This window comes from Papaver somniferum, chromosome 9 (genome assembly GCF_003573695.1).
Source record: "Papaver somniferum cultivar HN1 chromosome 9, ASM357369v1, whole genome shotgun sequence".
Taxonomy (NCBI): domain Eukaryota; kingdom Viridiplantae; phylum Streptophyta; class Magnoliopsida; order Ranunculales; family Papaveraceae; genus Papaver; species Papaver somniferum.
This window is the reverse complement of record NC_039366.1, coordinates 172417672-172439788: the sequence shown is the minus strand read 5'-3', so window position 1 is coordinate 172439788 and position 22117 is coordinate 172417672. Positions and strand designations below refer to the sequence as shown.

Sequence of the window (22117 nt, the reverse complement as noted above, 5' to 3'; positions counted from 1 at the left end):
TGCTTTCTTAGCAATATCCTTCTTTCCACCTTTTCCTCCTTTGTTGGCTTTTTTGGTACCACTTGGTTGTCCTTCTTCTTGTACTGTTGGCACTGGATCAATTGGTTCAATTTCATGTTGGGATGTAACCTGTGGAGCACTTTGTTCTACACCACCTTGTTCACTGCCTTGTGGAGCAGTTGGTTCTTCACCTTGTTGAGTGGCTTGTTGAGCACTTGGTTGCACACCTTGTTGACTGCCTTGTGGAGCAATTGGTTCTACACTTTGTTGAGCACTTGAATTTTCCTTGGCACTCCTTTCTCTCCTAGCACTAGCTGACATTTCCTACTCCCTTCTGGACGAGGCCCTAAGTCGCATGTTTTAGGGGCTCGCTTATCTCGACTTTGCCCAAATAACAAAATAAGGAACAACGTTTACAAACTATACAATCGGAAGAAAAAGTACACAAATAAAACCCGATGCACACAGTCGAAAGTAAAAGGAAACATTTTGTTTCCGAATACATCATAATCGGAAGATAATCAAATATATTTGCTACCGAATATTCATCAATTGGAGTTCAGAAACTCTAAGTTTTTCATCTTATATAATCGGAAGTCATGAATAATAATTTCTACCGAATGAAATATGGCCCCAAAACTATATCAGTTTCAACATTTTACAATCGGACGTATAGAACATTATATTCTCTTCCGAATATATGCTGGCCCCAAAATAGGATTTTGCCTAAATCACAATTTTGAGAATTTTCAAAATATATATATTCGGCAGTAAGTGTACTTCCGATTACTGTGTCTCTACATCAATATATTCAGAAGTAAAAAAATCCATTAAGCTACCGATTATATCCATTTTTTTCACTGGAAGATATGACCAACAATATTCAAAAGTTAACCTATAAATCTATCTCCCGGATACTGTCGATGTTCTTGAGAAATGAAGAACACGACTATATTCGGGAGTTAAAAAGCATGCATATCTCTCGAATCTGGGAAAAAACAGAAAACCCTAGAAAACAATTTCTCGATTCGTCGAATTAACGCGACATAAACCCAAAAGATTATAGAATCTTACCTAACTAGGGCCATTTGAAGTTGCCGGAGTGTTTGACTATCAGATTCGCCACCACCAACTACATTGGCGGCTTCCTGTTCTTCGTCATTTTCAGCAACAATTTCTTTATTTCTTGATGCAATTCCAATACGTGGATCGACACCGTGAGGAACGTTTTTCGTTCGAGCTCTTTGGGGGTTATCATTTGTAGACATCGTTGAAGAGAAGAATCGACGATGTTTTGATTTGGCGATTCACAACGACGACGATGAATCGAAGAACGAGGGGAAAAAAAATTCCTCCATAATCGGGAGTGAAGGGGAACAACAGAAAAAGAAGAGTTGAGATGGGTTGGAATGATTTTGATTTGGTTTTTATTTTCTTTTTACCGGAAGGGATTTAGGTAACTTCAATGTCCTGTAGGGTATCCCTTAACTAATGCCCTTGGCTGGGTATAAATTGTTGGCCCCTAATTCCTTTTGAGTGGCCCCTAAAAATGTCAGGAAAAATAATAGGCAATGCTCAAAAAAAATAATAAAAAAAATAATAATAATAGGCAATTCCCCTAATTGTGACACAATCTCAGCCCCATCCGCTTCGGCTCCATTGGCTAGGTTACCCATGAGGCTTCCTGATAGGTTAGCACAACAACCTGCTCAATTAATGTAGTAATACGTTGTTGGAGCTTAGCTTGTTAGGCTTCCAACTAGTCAATGTAATACTCTTTGTCTGAGAAAAAAAAAAAAAAAACGAAAAACATAGGTAGTAAAAATAATGAAAAAAAGGGGAAGAAAAAAAGGAAAAGAAAAAAAAGGAAAAGTGACGTTCCGTTATCACATCGTTTGAGAAAGAGTAGTAAGTAAGTACTAAAAAACAGAATAAAAAGGATAGAAAAAGAGGCAAGAGAAAGAGAAGAGAGAAACAAACCCTGAATTTTGATGGATTTGCAAAACATTCAGACACGAGAAAAGCTTGGATAAACTCCGGCATCACACTTCTCTCTATCCATTTCATCAAGAATTTTTCATGTGATAGGAAAGAAAAGGTACTGATTTTTAATCTGAAGAATTTTTCTAGTTCTAGTGTTAGAAATTGAAGAAATATCAGGTGGTTTATAGACTTTATTGGGGGAATTTCTTACTTATTAAGGAAACTGAAAAATTTGTTACCAAATTTCGCTAAGATCCGAGGAGCTTTGGAGTTAAAACTGGGTTATATGGATGATGCGAAATAATTTATCGGCAAAAGATCAGGTTTTTCTCCTGGTAAAGAAATAATTGATTTTTCATGAAGGGTTATCTGATATTTGGCATTTGATGGTAATTTCTTTGTTGATTATTGTGTTTCCTTTTTAATTTTCTTGAGGTTATTTGGTTTCTAGAATTTGGGGCTTTTGAGGTTTTTGATTAATATAATTGATTAGGTTTTTGAGAAGTATTCTTTATATGTATGATTCAGTTTAGGGAATTTACTTGTTCAACTCTCCAAAGTTCCATCTGTATGTGTTCATTTTGAATATTAACCATTTTCTGTTCAATCTTTGCAGTATGGGTGGATAGTCTAAGCTTTTGATTGTATTGCCGTCTTCAAATCTTAACGTTTTCATCTTCAAGTGTTGAATTGGATTCCTGTGAACATTTTCTCAAAATGCTTGTAAGTATTCAATGGCCACCTTTATCAAAATTTATCTTTCTTGCTTCTGTTGTTGACGTATTACTAGTCTAGAGCCTGGAAATAATTTGGTTCTCCTAAATTATGTCTTTCAAAACAGAAAACACAGTCAAAAATACGAATCCATGATGCTGATATCTGCGCAGACCAATTTGATAAGATACCGGATTCTGTACTACTGATAATCCTCAACAAGATTGCGGATATTCGGACCCTTGGTCGTTGTGCTGCTGTCTCCAAGCGATTAAACTCTCTCGTACCTCTTGTTGAAGATGTCTATGTTAAGATCGATAAGGTTGTTAGCATCGATGGTGATAGTGATGAGACGCTATATTCCCAGAAGCCTCCTAGTCTATTCACCAACTTCCTGAAGCTGTTTTTTACTCTTCTGAAGCCCTTCCACCATCTCAATAATGGGAACGACGGAAATAAGTTCTTTTTTCCTCAAGTCTCGCGACACACATCACACACCCCTGATCAAGTTCTCAAGAATTTCCATCACATTCACAATTTACGTATTGAATTACCATCTGGAGATGTGGGCACTGAAGATGGAGTTGTTCTTAAATGGAAAGCGGAATTCGGAAGTACCCTTCAAAGTTGTGTTGTTTTTGGAGGCACTCAGATTGAAAGAAAACCGGGTACAGATCAACGACCGTTTGAGGACAACGGTAGCATACCTGAATCGTTTTACACTAATGGGGGTTTAAAACTACGTGTAGTGTGGACAATAAGCTCATTGATTGCTGCTTCGACTAGGCATTACTTACTGCAACCAATAATTAAGGACCACCCAACACTGAAGACTGTGGTGTTAACTGATGCAGATGGGCAGGGGACTTTGAGTATGGGAGGTCAGCAGCTGAGGGAATTTAGGGAAAATCCGTTGATTGCTTCAGCATCTTCAAGGAGGACCCAGGTCCCGGCTTCTAACATGCGATTAAGGTATGCTCCATTTCTCGAGCTTCCTGAAGGGATGGGAATGCAAGGGGCAACACTGGTAGCGATTAAACCATCAGGAGAAGGCAGTGGAAAGAGTAAAAAGGAAGTAGATTCATTTATTTGTGGAGCATTTGATGGGCCGTTTAAGGCAGCTGTAAAGGCACTGGTTAAGCGAAGGACATATCTCTTGGAGATGAATGGTTTTTAAAGTTACCTCTACATACACTGATACAGTCCAGTGGGTTCGTTATAGATCATCGAGACAGAAATTTCTCTTTTAGGTCGAACTGATAAGATGGGCTAATTCTCTAGTCAGCCAAAAATGGGTAGAAAAAAGTAAGCCTGACATGTGTTCGTGAAAGAGATGTGGATTGTATCTGCTCTCTTCCACCATATTGTTCCCTCTTTTTCTTGTTTTTTTGCTTCAATTTGTGTATAATGTTTAAGCACAATGTAACCACAGTTAAAGATAGTAACGTGGGAGAAAATGAGAATCTCTTATCACATGTTTATGTCTCGACTATCTCGTTATTGTGTTACTTGAATTCATGTTGCAATGCAAGGAAAAAATTGGGGAATCTCAAATTATGACTTGTACTCTCTTGGTTATGCGATGGAGTGCATAACCCGAGGTATCTGAACGTTTGCAAGTGACACTTTTGTTGATTTCATTCATGAGTGTCTGCAGTGCTAGGCTGCAAGCAAAGCGGTTGATGCCTAGTCTTTCTAATGCAATCAGATGCCTAGTCTTTCTATGCTTGCAAGCAAATCAGTAGATGGGGTTCTTGTATATAATGTGCTGGTAACACTATTGTTATTGACCTTGCTTTGGAAGGATATTAATCATATTCAAGAAGTAATTACTTAGAATTTGAAACTGAGTTATCAGGTTAGCTAGTAAGATGTGCATGAAGAGCTTGAGACTAATGTAACATATAAATTTTAATTGCAACAGAAAACTGGAAGACAGTATGATAGAATCGGACAGGAAGAGGAAAAATGAATAATAACCTACAAAATTCAACTACATTGTGCTTTACATCTGAGGGGTGCACTTGTTTTCTGCCGCCTCACCTAGTTTGGAAATTAAGAGAGCGAATAGAGAAGGCAAAGACCAATGCAAAGAGAAGAGCAAAGCCGGCAGTGGCACATGCTACAACAGGTAGCATATCATGGTGAAAGCCAAATGAAGTTTTCAGAAATTCCTTCAACGGGACTTCCAATCCATCGTATGTTAACAAGGAAGTGGTCATATCTCCGAATTGGGAAGTCACTAATCCGTTGAGTGTCCAGGCAACAGGGCATCCCCAGTAATACCATCTCCACCACACCGGGAGGCTCTGCAAATAAACAAATTGTTTTACTTCATGTTCCTGATGTAATTACGGATATGTATTCTATGGTATTCGTTACTTACTGTTTTAGGGATCAGATAACCAGCAAAGAGCATCCAAACTCCATAGAAAGCTGCAGCCACGACTGCGGCTAAGGTTGCATTGGGAGTCAAAGCAACTGTCATCATCCCATAGTATGTGTAGTATAAGAAGGTGAAGAACATGAAGAAGAAGAACCATAAGAACTTTGCGATAGTCCACTGGAATCCAAGTGTGGAATAAACGATGAGTGCATACACGACAGCCTGCACCAATATGTAGGGCAACTCCACTAACAGCTGCATCAATTACCAGGTATGCAAATTTAGTAAATATGGTTTTTATTTTCTTAACAGCAAGAGTGAGATTGATAGCTTGTAGTTTTAGTTTTTCTCTTTAAAGCTCGTGGGTGATTTACCTGGGCCAGAGCATAAGGAAGAGCAGAATACAAGCCTGCTGCTCGCTCTCTATAGAAAACACTTCTCTCTATGCCTACTACTGGCTGCACTGACGAGGCACTGTTGACACCAAGGAAGGTAACCGCAGTGAACATTGATCCCATAGCATTTAGAAAATCTTGTTGCTTCTCACTGTTAACACAAATCTAGCATGGATTAGTAAACAGATAAGTCATAAGTGAACCATAGCATTTCATAAGATTATATTTCAAGGATAGTGCTTACATTTTACCACCCATTTGCCAAAATATACTTCCAAAAAGGAGAGCACAAATGACAGTGAAGAAAAAGCGGATGGCATTATATTCCGGGTTCCTCCAGTAAGACCAGTGTTGCTTCCAGAGGCAAGCTTTAGTTTGAACCCAGAATGGCTGGGAAAATTTGGTCTTAAAATGGATATCTTCTGATCCTGGGATTGGTTTCTTCAAGTTCTCTATCATTTCTTTGTTTCTTTGATGGAGAGAGCTTTTAGAATAAATTTCTGCAAAATCTACACCAAGCAGATTTTCTGAACCCACTGAACTAGCCTCCAACATCCATGTTGCTGGGTTGTATCCAGGTGTTATTTTAGTGACTCCATCAAGTTTTTCGAAGTAGTCTAGTAGTTCTTGAGAGTGTTTTCCAAGCGGACCTGCATAGATCACTTGCCCTCCACGTTTCACGAGTAATAACTGTTTATACAAAACCAAACAGAAAGTTAAGAAAAGGACAAGAGGATTCCATTAGTCTAATGATTTGTGTTCATTTTGAGAATGCGACTTACCTCATCAAAAGATTCAAAAATATCAATGCTGGGTTGGTGAATGGTGCACACAACGGTTCTGCCCGTGTCTACCGTGTTTCTGACAGTTCGCATAACTATGGCTGCAGCTCGAGCATCTAAACCTGATGTTGGTTCGTCCATAAATATAATTGAAGGGTTGGCAACAAGTTCAACAGCAATAGTCAATCGCTTTCTCTGTTCTGTTGAAAGCCCTGAAACTCCTGGGACACCTACTATTGCATCCTTCAGGCTGTTCAATTCTACCAACTCCATCACCTCTTGCACAAACATCTGCATAAGGTATTGAGCTATGTTTACTGATCAAATAAGGGAGCATATTTGAATAGAAAATTTTGCAGTGCAGGGAAAATTTACCTCTCTTGTCTCTATGTCAACATTGGAAGGAAGACGGAGCCACGCTGAATAGAGAAGGGATTCATACACAGTAAGGTTGGGAGAATGAATGTCATTTTGTTCACAATACCCGCTAATACGTGAAAATGTTTCCTGCTTCTTTGGATATCCTGAGATGGTGATCGATCCTTCAATATAACCACCTGTTTTCCTTCCTGCTAAAACATCCATTAGAGTCGTTTTCCCAGCACCACTGACACCCATCAAACATGTTAGAACACCTGGCCTAAAAGATCCAGTTACTCCTTGTAGAAGTTGGAGACGGTCCTCAGGAAACCCCCGATCTTTCATTTCCTACCAATAACAAAACAAATGCATTAAACAATTTATTCTTTGTTAAAATCACTTAATCCTTGTTGCAATGGTCTGTGTAAGCACTTACAGCTGGCATGTCAACGTAGTAATTCACATTTTCAAATGCCATGCCCAGGGGTTTAAATGGAAGCACCATTCCTTTCTTCTCAGTCATCTTATTCTCACCTGAAGATCACGGCAAACTTAGTCAGCTCAGAAAGACTACATTGTTTTTGTATAACATTATAATCTGGTTTTGGTTAGCCCTCGTTTTACAATATATGAATCATGCTATACCAGAATCTTGGACTTTGATGTTTGGTTGTCTCTTCTTCACACTTTGCTCCCCATTACTGGCTTTATCCTCCTCAGAGATAGATGCTTGACGCTTACCAAGAGCTGTAGAAACAAATCCAATAAATATGCATAGAGAAAAATCATTCCACCATGACCAATACTAAGTAATGAAGGACTCTTTAACTTACGATTTAAATATGTGAGTGCTACAGTGTATAAGACGTTGAAGAGAATGTTGTATGCTGCCAGGACTCCAATTCCTATCCAATACCAGCTTTCATCTGTAAATAATCCCCTAAGCTTGAGAATAGTTTCTCCTCCCTGCAAAATTTACCAGATTTTTCAACTAAGAAACTTAGAATATCGTCATCAACATGTTCCTGCATTACGGATTGTTGACGTACCGTGCCCCATCTAGTTGCCAAAAACTCATTTACGGAAATTGCATTTTGGGCATACGATAGAGGAGATGTCCAGTATCCCCAAATCCACCAGCTATATATGTCCTCTGTCATTTTTTTTCAACCAAAGAAAAGCAGTCTTAGTACAAAATGAAAGTTACTTGCTGAACGATTAGACACATAACTGGTTAAGAAATAATTGCTCACCTCTGGAGACTACAAAACCACCTAAAACAAAAAAAACCAGTAGAGCAAAAGCACCAAATGTACTTGCAACAACTAGGGTACGTCCAACTGCTGCAATGAAGCGGAAGAGCGATAGTGACATTTGGTGTAGGTAGAACATTAGAAGCAACTGACGAAGGAACCTGAAAATAAAAAAATGAAGCAAGAATTTGCCAGAAATAAGTACCAAATCTTATCTTTTGAATGCCTATATAATGGGTTTATCACCGGAACAACCTCTCTGGACTAGGTGCCATTCCAGTTGTGTAGTATGTGAGAAGCACCCAAACAGAAGATTCCATTAGTGAAATGGGTATTCTTGCGATAAATGTTGGAAGTGTGTATGCCCACGAAGGGAAGAACATTGCATCCCTCTGCTTGTAAAAAACTGGCAACCTTGCAATTGTCATTTGCAATTCAGCCAGTCCATTAAACATATTGTTCACTAGTCCAAAGAAAAGAACACCCATATAATTCTGTGCGCCTTGTGCAGTGTTGTGATTCATCTCTGTTCTTAGGAAAACTGTCATGGTTATTGCTGCAACTACCGTAATCTGCCCAAGTAATGAGGCAACAAAGTTCGATTAGCTCGACAGACTAGTTCACAATTCTGACGATTATTATTTCAATAATTGCAAGTTTGGAAGATAGTAGTTGTTGTTTCTCTCACCTGTATGATTTTGAAGACGTATATGAATGCGCTTCTCTTCATAAGCAGAACTTCACGGTCGAAACATGCTTCAAAGAGTTCTTTGTTGGTTAGTCCATACTTCTGTTTTACCAGAGCAGCTGGATGACACATTGATTTGTCGTAAGGAACATCGAGAGAAGCTTGTAAATCTTTCCCTACATGGAATGACCAGAATCCAAGGCACAATTCGTCAACCGAGATATAACGAAATTGTTGCTCCTTATTATACCAATATTGTTCTTGATCTTTCTTCGAAGTCACCTGTTTTTATCATACATATCTTCTGGTTAATCTTGCCAGGCCAAAAACAAAAACAACAGAAAGTAACTCTCCAGGAAAAACATGCATATATATCTAACCTCTTGCAGGAAGTCAGCTACTCCTTTTCTTTCAGGACATTTAAAACCCATCATCTCGAAGAATTCAAGAATTGAGTCTCTTGGGCCATGGTAAACTGTCTTCCCGTCACAGATAAGGATCACATCATCGAAGAGAGCGAAGGTTTCTGGTGCAGGTTGGAGTAGAGAGATTACAGTTGTTGATTGGAAGACATGGATGAAATGCTTGAGGCACTTGACAATTTGGTATGTCGTGGAACTATCAAGACCTGTTGAGGTTTCATCCATGAAAACAGCTGTTGAAGGACCAACAATCATTTCACCAGTCGTCACTCGTTTCTTCTGCCCCCCTGAAATTCCTCTTCTCATATCATCCCCAACCATTGTGTCAGCACATACATCTAGCCCTAGCATCTGCAAATTCATGGTAATACCTTAGTTGATCATTTTCAATTTTAAACAACCTCAGAAACACTGACAATGATCAATTTCCTTACCTTCAATGCATAATCAGTCACAATGCTCGACTTTTGCCCTTGAACTGTCACTGCCTATAAGAGGAACACCAAACCCGAATTTAACATGGCGGGTACAAAATTACTTTTCAAATGACTGGTTCTAGTAGGGTAATCTGTTTACCTTCATAAAGAAATCGATATCCGGGTCTGGCTTAATACAATGATGTTTCTCTCTTCTTGCTAGTTCAGTAAGAACATCTGAAAGAATGTTTGAAAAACAAATCAAACCTGTACGCTATATGACATAAAAAAGTTTGTCCATGAAACCTTAGTTAGAGAAAATTACCTTGTCTATATCCTACGCCTTGACAACGAGCCGAAAAATCTAGAGTTTCCCTTACAGTCATATCTCCATTATGTACATCATGTTGACTAATGTAAACTGATGTTCTCTGTGGAACAAATTCTTTCATGGTGTGTCCATTGTATGTAACACTTCCAGAAACCTATCCATCCATAAAAAAGAAAGTTGCAACATAAAACAAAAATGAACTAAAAATGGCAAAATATTCAATGGTGGACAAAAACTTCAGCAGATTTAAGTAAACAAATTTCACCTTAAGATCCTTATCAAGTTTTCCAGTAAGTGCCAATAATAGACTTGTCTTTCCAGATCCCGGTGGACCGAGAAGTAGAGTCAATCTTTAAACACAAAACAACATACATTTAGTAACCATAATTAGTACTAATTGATTCATGCACAAAAACAGGAGTCTAATTATACCTTCCTGGTCTGATAATACCACTGACATCATTGAGAATTTTGACTGGTTTCTTCTTGCTCTTATACATGGGAAGAGAACTTATCATACTCTGCAAAAATATCAAATCAAGAACACAGATTGAAACCTAACTAATTTCTTGTACCAAAAAAAAGAAAAAAAGAGTGAAAAGTAAACCTCAATTAAGTTTAGAGTTGAATTGAGTAATGTTGGCATTGCTCTTCCACCAGCATAAACATCAGCATCAACGTTAAGATGATTATACCGAACTTCAACTTCCGGTAATATAATCCCAACTCGATCAATTCTTTCTCGTAACTTGGCTATGAAAAACTCATTATCGACACCAATAATGTGAACTAATCGATTAAGAAGTTGTTGTCGATCATCAATACATACACTTCTAACATCAACATGTTGAAATTTCTCACCATCATGATTATTATTCTTCATTAAAGATATATTGAGTCTATTATAAGTTGGTAACTTCTCTAATGCAGCCCATTGAAGATCATCCTCATCTTCATAATTCCTTCGGGTACTAGCGGAATTAACAAAGACACTGTCACCTCTCTGAAACATAGTTTTACTTGCTGATCTTAAACTTGATGTTCTCCCTACTGATTGTGCTTCTGTAGCTCTCATTGATCCAGACATGATGATTTTCAAGAAGAAGAAGAAGAATTCAAGAATCTAAGGAAATACTAATAATTTGGTTTCTTTTATAGAGAGTTTTATAGCGATTTACAAGGTCATTTTTAGTGTTTCTAGAAGGTGATGAATATTTGGGATAAATAGCTGTTTGTTGTTAAGAGTAACGAGTGGAGTAAGGGTTTTGTGTATTTATATAGGGTTTTAGGTAACTGATTTTTTTGTTTCATACAAACTCTGGAATCAATTTTCCTTTTCCCCCTGGAGTCATTTTCTGGTCACACATTATTTTACAACACACTAATAGTGTGATGTTCGATACGTTCTGTCCTATCTGGACAAAGAAACAAAACAAGGCACCAAAATGGCAAATACTTGTTTAGGTTTTTACTAGGGGCAGCCTGAATTATTTTTTTAAACAAGATTTCATGCTTAATTTTATCGTATTACCCCTGATGTCCCTCCAGGATCGGCATGCTCAACATTTTGTCTAGAAGCTTAAGATTTTCATATCTTAATGTTGCTCTATCCGTGCACATAATCCTAAGTTTCTGGAGATTTGGACTCTAATGCTGCATATATGCCATCAGATTGCTAAATTATAGTAACAAAAGAGTTGGTTCTGTGCCTTCTGGCGGTGGAAGCTCTATACAATGCGCCCAAAATTTAGATATCGAGTTTATTTTCAAACACGCACGGCTCTACATATCCACAAAGCTAAAGATCTAGAAGATAGAGACAAATAACTAGGATATACAATAGGAGGGTAGCACCACTTGGTTTAGCATGTACAGCGAATATAGTTTGAGTAAGACGGTCAAATAGGTTTTTGCTTTATGACAAGTTAGGCAGGCAGGCTCATAAACAATGACAGAATTCACAACTTAACTGTGAGTCTGTGACAATTGGCTAAGTACGGCCCTTGACTGTTCAGTTAACCTCCCCATGTGCCTAGTCTAGTTATACCCTTCCCGTTTCTCTCCTTCAACTCTATCTCTCAACTGTACCAACAACCATGTCTCTCTCTCTCTCTCTCTCTCTCTCTCTCTCTCTCTCTCTCTCTCTTTCATCCGAATCTTTCCTTTTAACTAAAACACCTCGTGAATCACCGCCCCAATCCTTCCATTTTCAACAACCTGTTCCCTCTAAAAATCGTTTCAATTATTTAAACTTTCTCTAAACGTTATGTATTTAGTCGACTAAGTTAACCAAGGCTGGTACGCCGGAATAGTTGGCAAGACATGTGAAGATAGTTATTGCAAGGGTCTATCTTAAACAAACTGTCCAAAATGACACGCAAAAGCAATAAAACACACAGACACACATAGTAAACCATAGAGGAGAAGGTCATCAGTATACATGTAACTGCTTTCTAGTTCATTAATAAATGCATGCTTCAAAAAAAAAAAAAAAAAAAATGGACAGTGGGAGTTGTATTCTCGACTCATGTCTAAACTCATTTCACACTGCAAAAAATGAGGATGATAGTCTTGGAAGGCTTTACTTCAATGTGAGATTATTGTCCTCTGCACGGAGAAGCTATGAAATCCAAGATTTTCTGTGGAGACTACTGGACAACAGATGTCCATGTGATGTATATTACATACTATACAATATACATACAAGGATTTTAGCACTTGATGAGTATCAGTTGAAAGTTGAAACACTTTTCTTTCTCAAAGGAAAACTGAAAAATGCAACAGTTCTCTATTCATGTAAAGAATGCATTTACAAGGTGGAAACAAACAAATACCAAGTCCTCATCATATTTCAACTCTTATCCTTTTTCGCTCTTTTGTTCTTTTCTATAGACTCCATTGTTTCTTCAAATGATTTCTGCATAGCCAAACACAAACTAGTCAGTAAGAATATCAGTAATATGTAATCTATCGTATGTGTAATTAGACTCGGCCACTCTGTCCACGCCTCTCATTATTTCTCGAATGGAACAGTTGTGGAACTGAGAATCAAGCCGAAGCAGAGCATTTTGAACTTATACGGCAGCACCTAGTGGGTCTTAAGATAAACGACAAAAGGCTAAACAATAAAGGTTCGTTAGTAAGCCCTATTAACCGATTCCCTTCCTCTCTGAGCTTGCTGGTTAGCCAAAGCTCGTTATACAGGGATTCAGATTTTAAATTTGTTGCGTTAACAATACTTAAACCAACCAACATGGGTTGGCATGACTCAAAATGTACTTGAAGCATCTGAAGTAGAGAGCAAGACAATTCCATTCAATCTAGGCTATCATACCAAACTATAAGCTTTCGTTCTACCACATCTCTAAAGCATCCATTGCACCATCCGTTAACGCAAATGAAAGGGGAAACCCAGTGCCGGTACTCCATATTATAAGGTCGAATCTTGGACTGCTCTCAAACTGCAAGTCACATGGTTTCCTTAAATATGGCGTTTGGGATTAGTACTGATACAAAAATGTAAAAAACAATCCAACATTTAGCAATTTGTGTTTTTTTTCTGTGACCAAGGCCCTCAAAGCAAAACCTCTTGCCTAGAAAAACTAATTGAGACTTCATTAAGAAATGCGGTGGAAAAACACAGAGGTATTCATTTGATCAATTGAGGTAACAAAAATATAAGCTACATGCACATGTATCTTCTTACTCAATGGAGCTGGAGATTCAGAATCCAAATCCAGCAGTGGTGCAAGATTATATCAGAGAACTGTGGCAATGAAGGCTCAAGGTGGCTCCCTCATCATCCAGGATCTCTTTTAGCCTGCTCCTTGTAGAGAGATATTGCTCAACATATATTCTAGCTCTTCTAAGTTGGAAGCTGGAAACTCGATATGTTTGGATGGACCCAGGAACTCTAGCTCCCCCTTAAAAAAACCATTGTTCAAACTCTTTTCGAGCTAGGCTCTTCAAAATCAGGATCAATTAGAACATGTACTACTGATGATGCTCATTACTGGCTAGTTCTTTCTTTGTTGGACTCTGAAATCATTCTTCTTGCTTCCACTTCTTAGCATCCCACCCTCCACGTTTCTCTTGCCGATCTGATCCTACGCATCGAATCACTCCCAAACTCTCTTCACTGATTAAAGATCTAGTATCTACTGCCCCTCACCACCAAACCACTACTTCAAATGCCACTAACCACATCCAACAGTTCCCACGTAGATTCCTTTGGAATACTCATATTCCCCCACAAGTAAGCTTCTTTGTATGGTATCCTTCCAATACAAAATCCTAACCCATTTTCAACTTCAATGAAGAGGGTTCACTTGGCGACAGATGCTATCTTTGTGGTTTGGATTGTGTGAGCACCTGATTTCTGTATTGCTCTCTTGATAGCAAATTGTGGTTCGCCAGCATTCCCTCTTGAGACATAATAATTTGTAGTGTCTAGATAAATCAAGAATTTTCTGGATAAATCTAGAAGTGTCTACATATATGCAAATTCTTTTAATGTATAGACTAAGTTGGTTCCGACACCTAGAATAGACTAGACAACTATGTTGGCTGTGTTAGTCTTAAGAAAATAAGATTTTGTAGTATATTCTAGCCTTAAGTTGGCAGTTGTGTCCTCAAATAGTCAAATGTAACTCAAGCGAGAAGAGAGATAATAAGCAGGTATTTAGTAACAAAGGTCTTGCTTCCCTACTGATACGGGGGCTCTAGGATATCTGTACGAACAACTAGCTCATACATCTCCGGGATACTTGAGCCGGAATAAAGAAGTTAATACAGCTTCTGAACACATTGACTGACGGTGATGGATATCAGAGTTTCTATATTCCCATTGTCTTCTAAAGAAACTAGTGGGTCTGTAAAGAACAGTTGGATCTATGTTCCGGCTGCTATTGTGTAATGTATCTGGCAAAGGAATAAACAGAAGCATCTTTGAGGAAAAACAAAGAAGCAATGATCACTGTCCTATAACATTCATCCTTTCAAACTAATTTCAGTCACACTATCGAGCAATGCATCTTTTAGCTGGGATGCGATACTAGCATAAATTTGTTTGGTGTATCATTTTTCAGATTCAAGTTGGTAATTTTCTGTTTAACTCCCATAGCAGAAAAGCCACTGTCTTGTAATTTTTTTCTAATTTAATATAATCCTCGTGCATATGAATTTGGAGGTTTTATGGAAGCAAATAATCCTATTCCTAGATTCTGATGAATAAGCGACGCTGCTTAAAGTCACAGGTTTCCTAATAATACCGTCATCCTCATCTAGAAACAGTAGAATGCAGACTTGGATTTCTTAAAGGAGTTCTAATATATAATGCACACAGTACAAAAAGTTAACATAGTTTCTCATAAGAGACAGAGAGTTGCTTTCAGTGACATACCCCAGAATTGTTAAGCCTCCAGATAGCTTCTCTAGCTATATTAAAAAGTGCTGATCCACCTAATAACACACTACAGAACCAAAGAATCCTTATGAGAAGTAATTTTTTTTCCAAATTCAGATGGTGTTCAGAATACATGTGATTCATTCTAATTATTGAATTAGAGGATACCGACATTCCGTATAAGGTTAGGATTTACATCGCCACTAGAAGTCCATTTGATGCCATTGAAGGTACCCTTGGCTGCGTACTTAGGTGGTTCATAGTAAGTATTCCTCCCACTAGCATATCCAAAAGTACCACCGCTAAAACCACCAGCACCACCGCGACGACTACCACCACCAGTGCCACAGCTTGATGACGTTGATCTAAAATTATATTCAGCTCGCTTCCGATCATCGCTAAGAACAGCATAAGCTTCAGAAATTTGTCTGAATTTGTGTGTAACTCCATCTTTAACTCTCTGAGATGATTCAGAATGCTTATCTGGGTGATATTTCAATGCTAATTTCCTAAAAGCTTCTTTGATTTCATTCTTACTTGCATTTTTTCTCAACCCTAAAACTTGATAATGATCCATCTTTTACCTATTACCACTTCAATCACCATAAATTACTAGCCTAATCTTTTCTGGGATTAAATCATAGTTGAATACCGTTTTTGAAAAAAGAGAGAGAAACCAAATCATCTTTTGTTATTCTTTTTGTTTTGTCAAGCCAATATGAAAACGATAGGTAAAAAAAACAGTGACGTGTTTGGTTCCATACCATTAACCTGTTAAAAACCCAAAACAGGGGAAATGACCCCAGATGGGGAATATTATAAAAAAGGAACTCGCTGGAACTTCGTGCCAGATTAAATAGTACTACATATTTGCGAACATGTGAGTCGAGCATTTGACGGAGGGTATCAGGTCTTGCCAGTTCACTTAAGAATGAAGATCGATATGCTGAAAGCCTGAAACAAAGAGGAAAATAACAATTCCCATGCCTCCTGGTCATCTTAGGCGCTCAAGATTTTGGTGCATTATGACTTGCAATAGGAAAGCAGTAACAGTGCCTTGTCATCTCTATTGACATATCAAATGAACCAAAAATCCAATTTTTTTCTACATTTTAAACAAATTTATCAATAGCATCATTGCTGCCAGAACTATAATTCTACCTATTAAACAACAATGACCATGTATCATCATCGACCAAAATGCTACTATGGTATTACCCTCTCTACATCTTCGGAGATACACCCTCCAACAGACAGACATTCCACCAGAACACGCTATCTGTAAATTGCGGTGCACCAGATTCAATGTAAGCTAAAGTATAAAATTCATTCATGGTCACTTCTCTTCTTCTCAAGTGGAAGAGTATCTGCTACTAAGATACTGCCGGGGCTTGATCATAAAAAATTTTGGCCACTTCAATGGCTTTCTTAAGATCAACATACATCTTTAGCGACGACTCAGCAAAGCAATTTAATTTCTCAATGAAACCCACCAAACTTGATTGAAACCCCTCAAAATCTGATTCCCAGTCTTCTGATGCTTCTTCTCCCAGTGCTTCATTGATTCCACCTCTTTTCTTTGATCTCTTCTCGTGCTGGGGTAGCAAAGAGATTGTATCAGAAACTAAACTCTTTATAGAATCCGCAACTTCCTTGGTAGGCAACACCTTGAGCTTGTCTAACCATACACCACAAGTGACAAATATTGGTGGGCCTTGTTCTCTCAAGGGTCGTTCTTTTTTTTGCCTTTTCCATCTTGTAGATTTTTGTTGAAGGGTTGTACACTTGTTGAGCCATCCATCTATGTACTCCACATAGGTTTTTTGCGTTGCGGTCCACTTCACAAAGCTTGACGAAAGAGAACTCAATTCATTTTCAAGATGAGCAGCAGCCTGGCGATGTGATTCCGTATGCATGGAAATTTTGGTGCTTGCATTGTGGTGTGCTGTTGAGATCATGTTGTACTGAGCCTTATGATATTCAAACATCATTTCCCACATTCGACTTAAACTGTTGCCATAAAAATAACCATATTAATATGTTGCAATAAAACTAAATTTCGTTGTCATGATTCAAAGCATAGAGCATTCCAATATTTCAACATTTATATTAATAATGAAGAGGAAAACATACCCTTCAATCAACTCTTCAAGTTGTGGCTGCAACTCTTTGTCTCTTAACTCCTCAATTCTCTTTGATATTGAGTCAATTCTATGAATTGCTACTCTGATTCTCGAGTGTAGATCCTTGACAATTGTTCTTGTTTTATCAGCCTTTTGCCGATTTTCTCCAGTCGAGTCTTGCTGCCTCAGCAGTTTACATTTCATATCGTACTCTCTTCTAATGATGCCACAGGCCTGAAATGAATAGAGTTATTATGATGGTATACCTTGAAATCTAAGAGTTATAATAGGAGGAAAGAAAAAATCGCGATTCTCTAGCTATACAAGATTCACAGAGTCTTCAAGTACATGTTATAGCAATATAGTAAATTTAACCATTACGTTACTATTTTGTACTAACATGTTAATGAAGATCAATATTCTCACTCATATCGACACAATACTCAGAAAGAAATTGCATACAAGCAACATTATCTGCAAGAGGTATATTTGAGCCTATGTGCTAAGCAAGAACAACCGTTGATTTGATACTTAAGATTGGATTCTGAAATATCAAGGATTAGTGAGTACAGATAAATGGAGGTTCTTTAGATAAGGCCAACTAAATAACATTATCATCTTCTCTCTCTATTTCTTTTCAATTCCCATTCCTTCTTCATCCTCTTATTTGGAAATAAAAGTTAGTAATAAATGACTAATAAACATTAGTTGAAATTTTGAATTTTTCACGGAAAAGTATATGGTAATGAAAAGTTCTAAAACTTGCTGAAATTCCAGGAATTATTTACTCAGTAGCATTGATAAGTTTAAATAACAGCGGTTGTTACCTTGACTTCATCATATAACTTTCTCTCCCATGCATATAGCCTATCTAAGGTAGACACATGGCTGCCTGAGTTCATAAAGGAACTGCTGAAAACATTATTGTCCATGCCTCCAACATCACCTGTCGGAGTAGAATTAAGAAGATTCCTTGAGGATGAGGAACAGGACGATGATGTCTTTGGCCAAGTTAAGTACTTGGTTTCTGTAGGTGCAGGCCCTGAGTACATAAAAGCAAGGAGCTAAGGGAAAGATTGGAAATGAGAAGATGATGCACTAATATAACTATCAGACGCAGAAAAGCCAGTAAAGTATAACCAGCATCTGCATTTTCGGTGCAATTCAATTGCTACCAATTCTTTTCCCATGAATGTTCTGACTGTTCGGACACCTTAGATTTGCCACCACTAAAAGGTAGTACAACTCATGATAGGGGTAGGATTTTACTCACTATGACCAACTGAACTTGCCCACTTATCTTAACTATGGGAAGGATTGGTTGGTGGGTTGACATTCCTTCAATTTGTAGTAAAGATATGATTAAGAATTACCTTCTGAAGCATGGCTTGGATCTTCACCACAAGTAAAACAACCTTTGATCAACATTGATGCTTTTGACCCAGCTGTTGCACAGTGAAACTTTTTTATTAGACACACTCCTTATAAAACCATGTCATAACTTTCAAATTGAATGAGGAGTTAAGATGAGAAAACTAGTTTAATCAGACAGTGTGTGCGAAGAAATTAGCCTCTCACCTTCTTGCTTAGGGAACACTGCGCGAAAATGAAACTTATTGGCTTCGAGCATCCTTGGAACCTCTGTTCCACATTCAGAAGCTCTGAGAAAGAGAGATTCAATTTCCCTCATGATTAATACGAAGTCCTTGGGTGCAAGCTTGTTGGTGTGACAAGATCCTTCTTCTGCTGTTCTCTTTTCATGTGTTGTATGTGTAACTACTGAAGACATACTTTTTAAAGGTGACAAATCAGGAGAATCTGTTTTACCTTCAGTCAAGGTCTTGATTTCTCTTGGAGAAGGCACAGTATGGACCGAGGTATCCTCCCTATTTAGATTTTTGAAACTCCGAACGAGATTATCCACAGGTAGGTCATCAAATTCATCTTCAGACTCTTGGGAAGCCGGCTTTCTAGTGAAGGAAATCCTCTGTCTCTCTTCTTCCAATTCAGAAACTTCCTCTTCTTGCTTTCCTTCTCTGAATTGGCCTACATGATCAACATTATCCAACCCATAGTTTTGTCCATCTTCAAAAGAAAGTCGCCTGTCGACTGGAAGACCAAAAAAATCCCATGGTGGAGCTTCAGGGGAAAGTTCAGGAGCTTCAAACGGTGATGTATCATGCTCATCGCCAGATCTAGGTGTGAGATATTGAGGTGTGAGATTTTGAGGAGTGACACTTTGAGGCGTAGCTGACCTTACGGTCCCAGTTACTGAAAAAGGAGGCTTCTCTTGAATTATCATAGAAGAACTCCTTCCAGATTTCATATAGTTAGCCCGAAACTGGCCATTTTGGTGTGGAGATAGATACGGGAAAAAGGTTTCAACCGCATCCACATTCTGTGACACAGTAGGAGAGGAAAGAGAGAACTGAGAAAGAGACTTTTCGGTCAAAGCAGGTGGTTCCGAGGTAGCGACTGTGGAAGTATACAAAGACGGTGCAGCCGTAGTATCAGGTTCGATGAACTTTCTAAGAGCAACCCCCGTATTTTTCAGAGATTGAATATAAGTGACATGAGCAGCCGCAAGTGAGCACCTTCCATCAAGTGCTTGCCTAACAAACTTCTTCCTTTGCTGACAAAGTTGTAATGCCTTGTCTTCTTCTACTCTAGAACTTGCAACCCCCATCGCCAAAACGAAACTATGCAGATTATTCTTACTGGTTAAGTATCAATGAGGTTTCCTTCTGAAAACTAAGAAGTTAGCCCAAAGTTAGAAACATAAAGACTAATGAAACCTGTAGCTACAGTCCACATATCAGTGTTACTAAAATTTGCGAAACTCAAAACTACTGCAATTTTGAAGAATGAACCAAATCTAAATCAGATTGAACCGAATCAATAATGAGAAGCTCGACAGTTCGATAACATCTATTCAAGAGTGACAGGCATTAATAATAGCTACTGAAAGGACTACTTTTCCACCCTTGCAGGTGCCAAGTTTGCAAGCAACATAAAGAAACAGGTTAACTGTTGCAAGAATAAGATCTTCTTAACTATTAATTACCTTTCTTTCTCATTCATGAATTCGTAGGAACACAAAAATCGAGATATCATCCTTATACTCGGAAACATCAACTTCCATAGCTAGACTCTCCTCCTCCACAAGCAACTGCCACCAGAAATATAGAAATCATATAATATAGACAGAAACATAAACAATCAAATGCAATCACTATGTTATCCAATTGCTGACATACTCCACTTAATCGCTAGATAATAGATACGAAATCACTGAAGAATGAAGACAAACTCAACCAGTATGAACAACAATCTTAAAAATTCCGAACTTGGATCCTTCTTAGGTTTCGCTTATTTACCCTTTGAAATCAAATTAGTTCATAAACCAAACGAATCTCTTTGGGCACAACAAAAACAATCTAATAAAATCCCACTTTAACTGAAAAACAACATGCTATTCTCCAATCCGATTCAGAACCCACACCAAGTTTTGATGTTCAGATTCAAAAGGACAGCAACAATAACAAAAAACCAAACACAATACGCGAACTTGAGATTCAGAATTTCATGAAACAGAAGCTAACCTCAGAAACCCTATCCTAAATAGGTATCAACAAAAATGCAAAAATTGTATATGTAATAATACATCAGATGTTGTAAAAATGAAATAAATTACCTGAAAAGGAAGCAAAAATCCAAAACAATTGTACCACAGGTTGGGATTTTATTAGAGAAGCAATCCAGAAGAGCGAATCTTGTTACAGAGAAGAGTCGGTGATGTGAAGATCAAAGTTTCAGATAGGGCCTCCACTTTGAGATAACAAATGATTCATGGGTGGATTTCTCATGCAAAAAGTATGTACTGCTACTTGTTACAGATAGCAGTGCAGTGTAGAAGATAGAGATAGAGAGAAAGAGAAACCCACAAATAGCGACAATGTTATGAAATCGGGTCCTACTTTTTCATTCATTTTTCAACCAGTCTTCCCTTTTCTTTTCTGTTTAAAGGACCTAGAGAGGAGTAAAAAAAGAAAGCAGTCTCTGGTGAAAAGTTGAAAAAGAGGAGAATATGAAAGAGTTCAAAAGCTCTTACCAAAATAAATATAGATTATTATTATAATCTTTCAAGCTGCACCAAGGTAAGTAAACTTATTCAATTGCTTTTTAATTTCTCACATTCTCATAAACTTTGTGGTCCAGTTTTTAATAGTTTGATGCTGCTATGGTAGGGCTGGTGACAATAGTCAAGAGGATATTTAACTCCATGCTAACATGACTGTTGTAGTATGAGTTACTGCATTCTGCGAGCGTTACGAATCCAATGGTAAAAAAAATTACTTTGTTTTGTATGAATTTTTTAACCACATGCTAACTGGTTGTTGATGTCACACAAAATCACAGGTTGATAATACCAATAACCTCAATTTGTACGGATGACCTGAATTTGAAACTTGTAAACAGCTATGGTAGTACTATATGTAATTTTTGCAATCACCTTGGGCCACTTGATTCTCTCAAATAGTGTTTCTTGATTGCATAAAACAGGTGATCTGGGGACGCATTTAACGGAACAACAGTAAGTTTATCCAGGCATTTGCTGCACACTATAATCCGAAAACTTTATTAGAGACAGATCAGATCAAAAACAAGATAAAAGATGGATTTGCAAGAATCAAAACCAAAAAGGAAAAAGAAGTGGAGGAAAATGAGAAGATAAAAAGAGAAGTTGAGATCGGTGGTGGATCAAACGTCAAATTTGTGCTTCCAAAAGTATAAAAAAGTCTTGTAAACTTTTTTGCGAGCTTGACAAAGACCTAAATGTTTTTGGACATATGTTCATAA

General features: G+C 37.8%; 3 protein-coding genes and 1 pseudogene across 7 annotated transcripts; 1 reads left to right on the top strand and 3 right to left on the bottom strand.

The window, feature by feature from the left end:
• Positions 1–1952: 1952 nt before the first annotated feature.
• On the top strand, positions 1953–4183 carry LOC113308507 (F-box protein At4g18380-like). Of its 4 annotated transcripts, XM_026556967.1 has the most exons (4): positions 1957–2098; positions 2237–2372; positions 2600–2706; positions 2825–4183. In XM_026556967.1, the coding sequence occupies exons 3-4, from the start codon at positions 2701–2703 to the stop codon at positions 3872–3874; spliced, it is 1056 nt and encodes a 351-aa protein (XP_026412752.1). In that variant the 5' UTR covers positions 1957–2098; positions 2237–2372; positions 2600–2700; the 3' UTR covers positions 3875–4183. The 4 variants fall into 4 exon arrangements, with proteins under 4 accessions (XP_026412753.1, XP_026412751.1, XP_026412754.1 ...); XM_026556968.1 differs by having other exon boundaries at positions 1953–2318; XM_026556966.1 differs by having other exon boundaries at positions 1953–2372.
• A 423-nt stretch (positions 4184–4606) lies between these two features.
• On the bottom strand, positions 4607–10998 carry LOC113308505 (pleiotropic drug resistance protein 1-like). The gene is made up of 20 exons (XM_026556963.1): positions 10338–10998; positions 10163–10251; positions 9996–10080; positions 9725–9884; positions 9560–9636; positions 9418–9471; positions 8942–9334; positions 8562–8843; positions 8129–8445; positions 7874–8034; positions 7670–7773; positions 7454–7586; positions 7266–7367; positions 7057–7154; positions 6636–6968; positions 6261–6551; positions 5723–6168; positions 5458–5629; positions 5084–5338; positions 4607–5006 (listed from the first exon to the last, which is right to left on the bottom strand). Exons 1-20 carry the CDS (start codon positions 10815–10817, stop codon positions 4737–4739), a joined length of 4302 nt encoding a protein of 1433 aa, XP_026412748.1. The 5' UTR covers positions 10818–10998; the 3' UTR covers positions 4607–4736.
• Positions 10999–12148: 1150 nt separating this feature from the next.
• LOC113308508 lies at positions 12149–15942 on the bottom strand (annotated as a pseudogene).
• A 222-nt stretch (positions 15943–16164) lies between these two features.
• Positions 16165–21241, bottom strand: LOC113308506 (nitrate regulatory gene2 protein-like). Of its 2 annotated transcripts, none has more exons than XM_026556965.1 (7): positions 20952–21241; positions 20322–20426; positions 18836–20001; positions 18631–18702; positions 18085–18299; positions 17268–17491; positions 16165–17144 (listed from the first exon to the last, which is right to left on the bottom strand). In XM_026556965.1, exons 3-7 carry the CDS (start codon positions 19941–19943, stop codon positions 16508–16510), a joined length of 2256 nt encoding a protein of 751 aa, XP_026412750.1. In that variant the 5' UTR covers positions 19944–20001; positions 20322–20426; positions 20952–21241; the 3' UTR covers positions 16165–16507. The 2 variants fall into 2 exon arrangements, with proteins under 2 accessions (XP_026412750.1, XP_026412749.1); XM_026556964.1 differs by having other exon boundaries at positions 18836–20008; positions 20952–21240.
• Between the last annotated feature and the right edge of the window lie 876 nt (positions 21242–22117).

What these genes read in the sequence shown, in the direction of transcription:
- LOC113308505 (XM_026556963.1), bottom strand. Translation starts at nt 10,817, where the DNA reads ATGTCTGGATCAATGAGAGCTACAGAAGCACAATCAGTAGGGAGAACA. An exon ending in AACTTGATAAGGATCTTAAG is followed by an intron (nt 9,885 to 9,995) that starts GTGAAATTTGTT and finishes ATGGATGGATAG; the next exon opens with GTTTCTGGAAGTGTTACATA. An exon ending in TTCCTTATGCTCTGGCCCAG is followed by an intron (nt 5,339 to 5,457) that starts GTAAATCACCCA and finishes TAATTGATGCAG; the next exon opens with CTGTTAGTGGAGTTGCCCTA.
- LOC113308506 (XM_026556965.1), bottom strand. Translation starts at nt 19,943, where the DNA reads ATGGGGGTTGCAAGTTCTAGAGTAGAAGAAGACAAGGCATTACAACTT. An exon ending in TCCAAGCCATGCTTCAGAAG is followed by an intron (nt 18,300 to 18,630) that starts GTAATTCTTAAT and finishes TTATGTACTCAG; the next exon opens with GGCCTGCACCTACAGAAACC. An exon ending in CTTGAAGAGTTGATTGAAGG is followed by an intron (nt 17,145 to 17,267) that starts GTATGTTTTCCT and finishes TTATGGCAACAG; the next exon opens with TTTAAGTCGAATGTGGGAAA.